At 40.0% G+C, this 11,495-nt stretch overlaps 1 protein-coding gene across 1 annotated transcript in view; it reads right to left on the bottom strand.

The window, feature by feature from the left end:
* Positions 1–519: 519 nt before the first annotated feature.
* LOC148017634 (mitotic checkpoint protein PRCC-carboxy-term protein) overlaps positions 520–11,495 on the bottom strand; it is a 31,667-nt gene continuing 20,691 nt past the window's right edge. Inside the window, exon 2 of the mRNA XM_087663059.1 lies at positions 520–848. Within this exon, the coding sequence (XP_087519185.1) occupies positions 687–848 (162 nt within the window). The 3' untranslated portion in view covers positions 520–686. The remainder of the gene's footprint in view (positions 849–11,495) is intronic.

The following is an 11,495-nucleotide window of genomic DNA, read 5'->3' as shown; positions in this document are numbered from 1 at the left end:
ACACGAAAGACAACCGCGCTAGTACTTAGATGATGTTGGAAGGCAGTGAGGGCTGGTTTCCAATCAAGAGGCCTCACCAATTGAGAGTCTCATCGTGCCAACCATACCTTTTACATCTAAATCAAAGATATACTTCAGCGACACATGTGCTCCCTCCCTAGAGTAGCAGATACGTTGGACCCAGATCACAGACCCAGGTCACACTGACTAAATAGACTTTTGTTTCATCAAGCAGACCGCTATTAGAGATATTTCTTATTTGGTTCATTCTCATGTTTGTACTGTATTATCCAACACAACTATACATGAGCACTCGAAAAAATTTTCCCTCCCTCGCACATGCCATCCCCAACCCATCCAAATCATCCACCCATAGATATATGTCCAGATCAGCCAAAGACATTTTCAATACTATTTATGAATATTGTAAGTACTGCACAAAGATAGCAAGAAAGACCATCTTCCCTAGAACCCGTCATGTTACAGCTTAGAGCTTGTTGCAGCACATAACACAGAACATAGAGAGAACAACCACAGGCCCATTGCTCAAGAGATCAGTGACTTTTACATTTGAAATAGCTTGAACTTGTTTGAAGAAAAATGTAAAAAGCATACAAGGTATCATACTTTAAAATCTGTAGGAGTCCACATCAGATCTCATCATGCAATCAGGCATGTCTACACCCTTACCAGCCATATTTTGCCTGTGTTTCAGACTTCGTAAGATTTCCTTTAGCCCGCCTTTCTAAAAGCTCCATCTCTTTCTGCTTCATATCAAAATAAAGGGACCCTATCTGATGCTTTCGTCTATGCAACTTTGATGGCTTGTCCTTATTTGATGAAACAGGCTGCATGTGCACACACTTTGAACATCAAAACAAGAGTTGTACCAGCAAATGGAAATTGCAGCAACATATCAAAAACCTTGGTAACCAAAACTGCCAACTGGTTTATACATATCTTCCCAACTTGCATGATAAGCAGAACTAACAAAATATATTTAATTGCATGAATGATCTGCCTAAGTTTGGCCACATGGTAAATGTAGACAGATCAGAAAGAGAGATTTTCTATTCTCAATTTCCCTTATAAATTTTATTTTGATCAGAAACAAAGAGCTTTTGTATTATTGTTTTCTGTTCATGATTCCTTTTCACTTATTCACAGTAAGCTTAATGTTTTAGAGAATGACTCACCTTCTCAAGTAGCGGTCCATATCAGGGACTTGTTTGACAGGCTCAATAAAACGACAAGGAGGACCTTGCTGGAGTTGCAGGAACAAAGCAATCTGGTCTTTTTTCCAGAGGAGTAAAATTCTACTAAAAAAATACTCACTCAAAAAAAGGAGCAAAATTATACAATACAGGCAGGCCATGTACAGGACAGCAGTAATTGTATTTGTTTGTCATTTTATGTGTTTTAGACACTTTAGATGGAGGGCACATTAGTGCATATCTTTTAAGCTTTTGGGCACTTTTGGTCATTTTTTTAGTTTTGACCCTATTTCGGGTTTGTTGACGAGTGCGCAAGGATTGAGACAGAGTGCAGCAGTTGAGATATGCATAGTGAGAGAGGAAGTGCAGAGTAGAGAGTGAGAGAGTGAGAAAGAAGCAAGACTCGTTGTGGATACAATGACAATGTGTACCACTTTTGGTTTTTGATAATATATATAAAGTACATGTGTAAGGGTGCGTGCACACCCGAACGCCGTAAAAGGCACGGTGAGCCTTTATTACCAACAACCTCCCACCATAAGGCAATGTGCCTAAAGGTAGAGGAAAGAATTAGGTAAGTCTATGCATGTACAAAGCTGAAACACACATATACTATCCATAATCCAACCCCCATCATTTGGCGGCAATGAGCAAACTGCTCTACTGACAGACCCTTCGAGAGAAGGTTTGCAAGGTTATCATCTCTATGTACCTTAACAAGCTCAATGCTCTTGCTGTCAAGTACATCCCTAATAAAATGATACTTCACTTGTGTGTGCTTTGTCTTTGCATGAAAGGCAGGATTCCATGCTAGCATGATAGCACTCTGACTATCACAGTGGAGGATAGGAACCTCTACAATGCCAAGCTCTCTCACCAGACATGAAAGCCATAAAGCCTACCTTAGTGGCAGCCACATACTCTACCTTTGTAGTAGACAATGCAACACACATTTACAGTCTAGATATCCAAGAGACTGCTCCCCCTGTGAACATGAACACATATCCTCAAATAGACTTCCTACAATCAGGATAACTACCATAGATTGCATCCGTGAAGCCAACAACAGATGACTTCTACTTCCCAAAGCAAATACGCAAGTCCTTTTTGCCCTTAAGGTATCTCACGATACCCTTCACTGCTTCTCAATGCTTTTGGCCAAGATATGCCATTTACTAGCTAACCACTCCCACGGCAAATGCAATGTCACGATGTGTGGCAGCCATAGCATACATCAAGCTACCAGTAGCTGAGGCATAAGGAATCTTGGTCATCTCAACCTTTCTATCATCAGATGTAGGGCTATCATGTGCACTAAGTTTCACGAGGCAACGGTACACCAATGGCTTTCCCCCCCTCCATATTGAAATGTTGCAAAACCTTAGGAACATACTCCTATTGTGACAAATAGAGATATGATTGGCCTCACCAAGATACTTGATACCAAAACTACTGTGTAGGCTTTGTTTCAAGGAGTCCAAGGCATGAACATCCCTACATACAATCAACATGTCATCCACATACAAAACCAAGAGAATAAGACTACCATTAGGTGCCTTCTTAGTGTATAAGTAGTGATCAACTTGAGATCTATGGAATTCCTGAGATTGCATAAATGTATCAAATTTATGATACAATTCTCGTGGTGCCTGTTTCAACCCATACAAACTCTTGTTGAGTTTACATACCATGTGCTCTTTCCCCTTTGCAACAAAACCCTCAAGCTGCTGTATATAGCTCTTCTCATGCAGACCACCATGTAAGAAAGTTATTTTTGTATAAAAAATTTCAACAAATCAATTCCAAGTTCTTACTTATACCTTTTAGTAACCAGTTGTGCCTTGTATCTTAGCAAAGAACCAGAAGTGACTTTCATTTTGTAAACCCATTTGCATGGCAACACTTTCTATCACCAAATCCCAAGTGCAATTTTTCATAAGAGATTCCATCTTTGATAGCATAGCCTTATGCTAATTCTTGCTGTCTTTTCTGTCCATTGCTTCCTTGAAGCATGATGGCTCACGAAATCTGTCAACATGACATAATCAGCCATATAATTGACACTAGGAACAAATCTATTTGACTGCCTTTGCATTTTGGTCGACCTGCACATCCAATGATCAAGATTTGTTGGCTATTCAACCTGCAAATCTGCATTAACAGCTTGTTGTTCTGCAAGTTCAACATGTTGCACAGTTGGTTCTAGTTGTACCAAAGACATCTATTCTTATTGAATTTATGGTACATCATAGGCAATATCTTCCTGTTCGTTTTCAGCATTATTCCCTGCATTTTCAGGGACATTTACAGCAGGTATTTGCTGTTGTCTAGCGGGCATCGTTTACTGTCCTATCGGTACATCTTCCCACAATACAACCTTCTAGCTTCCTCAATCTTTTCAAGCTATTTGTGCATGCGATCTTCCCAAAAGATAGTATCATAGCGAAGACTTTGCTGTCACAAAAGTCTTGAAAGGCTTTGGACACATATTTCCCACCATTGTCAAAGCGAAGACACTTTAATGTCTTGTTGGTTTAATTTTCAACAAGTGTCCCAAAAAAGTTTAATTTATCCAAGGCCTGATCTTTACGACGGATTGGATAAACCCATACTTTGTGCATGGCATCATCAACAAAGGTAATGAAATACTTCTTTCCTGCTAGAGATAATCCTAGTATCTAACATACATTTGAATGTACCAAATCTAAGGGTAAAGACTTTAGAGAGAGAGATTTTTTATGTGATGTTTGAGCATGCTTACCAAAAATACAATGATCACATTGTTCAAAATTAGCATATCTCAAATAAGACAAATAACCGAAACAAGAAAGCACTTTCATTCCACTTTGACTCATATATCCCTACTAGCTATGGCACAAACAAATACTTGGCTACTCAGTTATGATGACTACATGGTCACGCACACTAAATACATACAAAGAATACAAACTATCACTTTTAGAGCCCTTGGCAAAAATGTGAGAGCCCTTACAAATTTTTCATTTGCTATCCCCAAAGGTGGTATGATAGCCTTCGTCATCTAGCTGCCCTGTGCTTATCAAGCTCTTCTTGAGCTAAGATACATGCCTCACATTATGCAAAACAAACAAGAAGCCATGCTGAAATTCCAATATAATACTGCCAATACCTGCAATTTGGCATGCATGGTTATCCCCCAAGTGGAAACACCACATGCACCACCATTGTAGTCACAAAACCACTTATGATGTGGTGTGACATGAAAAGACGCACCTAAGTCAAGTATCCGAGTGTGCATAGCACACTAAATATATACAAAGGATACAAAGTATCACTTTTAGAGCCCTTACAAATTTTCCATTTGCTATCCCCAAAGGTGATATGATAGCCTTCGTCATCTAGCTGCCCCGTGCTTATCAAGCTCTTCTTGAGCTGAGGTACGTGCCTCACATTATGCAAAACAAACACAGAGCCATGCTGAAATTCCAATATCACACTGTCAATACCTGCAATTTGATATACATGGTTATCCCCCAAGTGGAAACACCACGTGCACCACCATTATAGTCACAAAATCACTCATGATGTGGTATGACATGAAAAGACGCACCTAAGTCAAGTATCCAAGTGTGTATGTCATCATCAGAATCTGCAATCAATGCAAGTGTACGCAAAGAAGAAACAAGGAGTACATATCCTGTCATTCTCATGAGTGACTACATTTACCTCCTCTATCTTCACACCACTTTTCTTTGCATGTTGGCTGTCCTTTTTCTCAGCCTTGTTGTCTTCAGTGTTTTTGTTTTTGCCTTTCTCTTTCTTTAATTGAAAACAATCCTGCTTGTAGTGCCCTTTCCTGCCACAATGATGACACTCCACACTTTTGCCATGAGACGTGCTGCATACTCTATTTTCAGAACTGCCCTTTTGCTGAAATATGCCCCTAGTGTGGAATGCATTAGAAGACTTGTTTGTTGAATTATTTTGCATGTTGAGTTCTTCCATTGGCAAAGAACTCTCCACATCAAAATATAACAACTGAGCATTTGAGTTACTCAAAGTTGTCCGGAAAGTATCCCAACTTTTAGGCAAAGTGCATAGCACGAAAGTAGCCTTGAACTCATCATCAATGTGGAAATCCAAAGCAATCAGCTGACTGAAAATTGAGTTGAACTCATTCAAATGTATAGACATGGCTATACCTTCCTTCATGTGAAGGTTCATCAACTTTTTCAGCCAATAAACCTTGTTGGCTGCACTTTTTTTAGCATACAATTCCTGAAGTCTTCACCACATTTCATATGTAGAATTCAACTTCTCAATGTTAAAGAGCAAGTTGTTTGACACTGAGAGCTCTATGGTAGAGCACGCAAGCTCGTCCAAACCATCCCACTCTTCTTGTTCCATACATGCTGGTCTTATTCCCTTCACTTTGATAGGCTTCGCCTATTTCTCCTGCACCAAGACATTGTAGCACTGTTTTTGCAATATTGCAAAATTGTGTACACCCTGTCATTGTTTCCAGCCATGATTTGCAGCACTAAATTGACTCAAACGTCAGCAAATGCAAGGCCAAATGTCACACAAATGACCACGGTATGCTGCAACTACCAAAACCAGCAGTGAAAATCAAGAAATTCCAAAAATTTCAGATCTGCAAATTGACTTCCAGAATTAGAGAATGCCTACCCTATTGCACTCCACGATCAATTATAGCTAGGTTTATAGGCCAATGCACCAATTGCATGTGAAATCCCCAAAATTCTGCTGCAATTTATGTTCCAAATGCATTCTCAGACACAAATTTGACGATTAAGCCCCAAATTTTCTAAGGCAAATCCACCCAAATTGCATCAATACATGTACCCAAGTACATATACCAAGCAATTTTTGCACAATTTGATGAAATTCTGAAAAAGCCCCAATTTTCTTGGGTCCAATGTGCACAAATTTCACTGAAATTGACAAAATTTCACTAAAATGTAAAAAACCCCATACTTCCCAGGCAACTGTACACCAAATTTACCATTTCTGAATCAAATTGTCATGTTCTACATCAAAACCCCCAAATCCGGGAAAAACCCCAATTTATTCGGCTCAAAATTTCACACTACGCTTGCACATGCGAATGCCCATCAGTCTTTGCATTCTAGTCGACCTACAGACCCAATAATCAAGATCTGCTGGCTGTTCAACTTGCAAATCTGCATTAACAGCTTGTTGTTCTGCAGATTGAACATGTTGTACAGCTGGTTCTAGTTGTTTCAAAGGCATTTGTTCTTACTGAATTTGTGGTACATCAAAGCCCCAATTTTCAAAGGCAAATCCACCCAAATTACATCAATACATGCACCCAAGTGCATATACCAAGCAATTCTTGCACAAATTGATGAAATTCTACAAAAGCCCCAATTTTCTCGGGTCTAGTGTGCACAAATTTTAGTGAAATTGACAAAATCTCACTAAAATGTGAAAAGCCCCAAATTTCCCGGGCAAATGTCGCCGAATTTGCAATTTCTAAGTCAGATTGTCCTGTCCAACATCAAAATCCCCAAATCCAAGAAAAGCCCCAATTTTTCAGGTCAAAAGTGCACACTGTGCACGGGCATGCAAACGCCCGTCAGTGGAAGGGGACAAGTTGCAGAAAATAATTTTAAAAAATGACAAAAATCAGAATTGTCAAGACATTGACCACGCGTGATCTTTGCCTGGGCCGAATCATGGCTCCGTCGCCCGCTGTGGACCCGCGCCGCTTGCTGGCACACCAACGCTTGGTCGCAACCTATTGCCCAGCCATCACAGCCCATCAACTACTCGCCAGGCCCGCCCGCTTTGACACGTCAACCTGCCCCTTGCCAAGCCGTTGCCTGTTCGTCATCCCGCCAGTCGAATCTGCGCCCACTAGGCAGTTGCCTGCTCACCCAAATCATGCCTGACTGCACCATGAGGAACTTGCACTCCTGAGCTCACTCCTTGCCTCCTCTAATGCCTGTTTGTTGACAAGTGCACGAGGATCGAGATAGAGTGCGGCAGTTAAGATATGCACAGTGAGAGAGGAAGTGCAAAGTAGAGAGTGAGGGAGTGAGAAAGAAGCAATACTCCTTATGGGTATAATGACGACGTGCACCACTTTAGGTTTTTGAAAAAATATATAAAGTACATGTGCAATGGTGCGTGCAACACTGTAAAAGGCACGGTGAGCCTTTATTCCCAACAAGGTTTTACCACTTTTTGCCTATAGAGTTACCATGTCCTCCTGCATAGGACTGGTTTTCTTGAGTTTGCTTCATATTCTGATTTCTACCACGGCCTCCTCTACCTCTGCCTCTACCTCTTCCAGCATTTGAGTAGAAGACAGTTTTTTTTTAAGTTCCTCGTGAAGAAGATACACCACCATTTCTCTGCTCCTCAGAAATTAGAAGAGCAATCAACTCCTCAAAATCAGGAAATCTTTCACGAACGGAAATGGATGTTCGGAACTGTGCATAATCCTTTCCTAGACCATTCAAGGTCACGGAAACTAAATCATCATCTTCCACTAGCGACCCAATGGAAGCAAGTGCATCTGCAATCTTCTTCACCTTCATGTGGTAGTCATTGATGCTCATACTTTCTCTTTACACATTGTGCAACTCTTGCTTGAGCTGCATTTTCCTGGCTTACGCATTTGTGCTATACATTTTTGAAAAGTATCCCATGCCTCCTTTGGCGTACTTGCATCCTGAATATGCATAATCATAGGGTCTGAAATACTGATAGACAGCCAGTACATAACTTTTCTGGCTCTCTCATGCCATCCTTTAAATGTCTGCATTTACTGTTGATTGGGAACATCAGGAAGAACTAGTTCTTCTTCATTTCCTGCAACAAATTCCCAATATCCTTTTCCCATAAGAAAATTCGTCATTCTAAACTTCTATGTTTGGAAGTTGTTCTTGTCAAGCTTTTCAGTGACAATCTATGAAAGAGAATCAGACGCCATTACAGAACACTGCAAAAAATTCTATCACTGCAAAAAACACAGCTTCAGTCTCACAAGGGCAAATCTGCAAAATTGACGAAAGTGGTATTTGACCACACAGTCACTCCTAGTGACGATTTTGCATCAACAGGCAACAAGGATGATTCTATAACTCCCAATGTCTCTACGCACAGACATACGATGCAATTTCTACGGTAACTTTTCATTGACCTGTAGAACACTGGTCGCACAGCAAAAAACAAAGCCTTTTTCTGAGTGCATGCGGAAAACTTCCGTCTCCAAAACAGGACCCGAAATGGCCTCGAATCAAAAAAACAGGGCAACCAAGAGCTAAAGCCCTCACCCGCAATATATACTGCCCTTTTGCTACACCACGAAGGGCGTCTCAATCTGAGACAATGCACTCTTGCACTTTCCGGCTATGCTACCTGCAGAGACTTGCTCCCAAACTTGAAAAATGAAAGCAACACTGGTCCTCTTACCAAAACACCGCGAACTTGGTTTGCTTTCCTGAGCTCCTTACTACGAACCAGACTCTAATGCCATGTCAAGATTGTGGGAGACAAGGAAGGAGTCTCACTTGTAGCTCTCTCACTTGCACAATGGGGGAATACACACAAAGGTGGAGGCTGAAAACAGTTTTCCTCTTCTTAGTTGTGTAAGCCAAAAAGAACACAAGTACAGAGAAATCGAAGAACCCTATATATGGGTCTCAAACCAAACTCAACTAACTAAGGTGGCATACTAACTAAGCCACGAACTAGAGTAGATAAGGATAGCTGTCATCTAGCTATTATTCATGGGCGGTGTACCAACCGCATCTGCAGCTAACAAGTCGGTGACATAAATACACAGCGGTCACCCTAGCATATCACGAGTGGAGCTCGATATCTCAACACAAATTACCTGACAAAGGTTAATTGGTCATATGAAGCAGATTTGCCAAACCAAACCTCTTCAGGGATGCCACTTTCAAGTGCACAATGTGGAGATTGGTTACAAATATGCACCGCGGTTTTAAGTGCCTCTCCCCAAAACGATTGCAAGAGATTAGCTGTGGACAGCATACACAGAATCTTCTCGCATAGCGAGCGATTCATTCGCTCAGCTACACCATTAGATGATGGATTGTAAGGAGCTGTAAGCTCCCATTTAATCCCATTGACATCACAAAACTTATTGAATTCTTTAGATACATGCTCTCTCCCGTTATCTATTCTTATGCATTTTAATTTTAAACCCTTTTGAGTACTAACCAATGCATAAAACTTTTTAACAGCATCCAATACTTCACTTTTCTACTTAAGCAAGTAAACCCATAGATTTCTAGAATGGTCATCAATAAAGGACACAAAATAATAGAAACCACTAGGAGTTTTTATTGGCATGGTGCATACATCAAAATGGACTAAATCCAAGATACATGCATTCCTAGAGGCTCTATGAGAGTATAGACTCTTTACATGTTTACCAAGAACACAATCATCACAAAAGTCAAGCTTTGAGTTTTTCACATTGGCACTTCCAAGTAAAAAAAGTGCCTACAAACCCTTTAGTCATCACAAAAGACAAGCTTTGAGTTTTTCACATCGACTCTTTCAAGTGAAGAAAGTGCCTGCAAACCCTTTTGGCTCATGCGTCCAAGATGCTTGTGCCATAACCCCATATATGACTGCACTTCAACAACTCCAACAAACTTTCCAGAAAGTGTCTTGCAGTAGAGATAATACAAAGTCTCTTTTTTTCCACCTCTAGTGACTACCATAGACTCTGTATTTTCCATATTCCACCACCAAAAGTAGTGGAGTAACATTTGTTGTCTAGCTGCCCAATAGAAAGCAAGCTTTTCTTGATACCAAGTATATACCTAACATCATGAATAATCAATTCCTGACCATTTTCTAGAGCCAGGTGTATGGTGCCCATTCCTTCGATATCACATGCATGATTATTGCCAAGGTAAACTTTTCCAAGATTACCTTCTGCATAAGAAAAAAAACACTCCAAAGATGAAGTTACATGAAATGAAGCACCACTGTCAACAATCCACGATTGTGGCAAACCATCATGAGCCGACAACAAAGCATCTATCACATCCGTTTTAGTAATATACATGTCCTCTATTGTCATAGCATGTGGATCTGAAAATGCAACCAGTAAGTCAGTATCTTTTTCCTCTTCTATTTCCTTAATAACAACACTAGATACCACATTTGATTTTTCTATCTCTTTAGGAGTAGAGCTACCATCCTTATCATTCTTTTTACGTTTTGCATTAGCTTGCTTCTTGCATTCTTGTTCCTTTTAAAGTACTTGCAATCGGGCTTTTTATGCCCTTTGCGACCACATTGATAACAAGTTACATCTTGTTGTTTTTCCTTGCTTTTGCTGTGATTTTTGTTTTTATTTGAAGCATTAGATATTTTTTCAATTCTTTCTCTTACTTTGTAGGCTAATCCACTGTTTTCCCTACTTGCCTTGTATCTAATCTCTTCATTTAGAATAGAACCACGCACACCATCAAATGTCAAGGTAGCGTTATTACTCAATGATACAACCAATGCTTCCCATGAATCGGGCAAGGTCATGAGCAAGAAGATAGCCCTCAATTTAGGATCAAAAGCTAGCAAAACTACATCCTATAAAAACTGACTCAAAATACCAGTGAAAGCATTCAAATGCTCTGAGGCAAACTTAGACTCATCAAGCTTCAAGTTAACCAACTTCTGCATGAGATGTACCTCATTGACAAGAGTTGTATTCTCATAAGTAGCCTTGAGTTTCTCCCAAACTACATAGGCAATATTAAGCCCCTTTATATCAACCAAGATATCGTCTGTGACGGCCATTTTAATGTCAGTAATGGCCTTTTTATTCACTTTAGCCCAATTCTCATCTAACAAAGTAACAAGCTTATGTTCTGCTAAAGCATCATCACAATCCTTAAGAAAGAGTATACCTTGCATACGATCTTTCCAAAGATCAAAACCATTGCTACGAATCTCAAAGAGATTCTTTGTGTCAAATGTAGATGCACTGCCAACCATCTTTAGCAATACACAATTGCAATTAAGAGCTGGATGCTTTCAGCCAAAAGCAAGGTTGTTGAATTGCAACAGCAAGTGCACACTCTTGTACTTCAAAGTGTCCAAGAAGCAAATGTTTAGTTGCAATTTTAGTCTCAAGTACTGATTCCAGCATATACATGAATCAAATCTGATACATTTGCATTAAAGACAGCTCCCACTTCAGTAATACATCACCATAATACCCAAATGATGTATTTACCATTGTTTCACTGCATAGTGAGTATTCAGGAA

This window comes from Lygodium microphyllum, chromosome 22, assembly GCF_053477565.2.
Source record: "Lygodium microphyllum isolate KBCC chromosome 22, Lygodium_microphyllum_v1.1.10, whole genome shotgun sequence".
NCBI lineage: Eukaryota > Viridiplantae > Streptophyta > Polypodiopsida > Schizaeales > Lygodiaceae > Lygodium > Lygodium microphyllum.
Note: the sequence above shows the minus strand (reverse complement) of the source record. Positions and strands in the feature narration are given on the sequence as shown.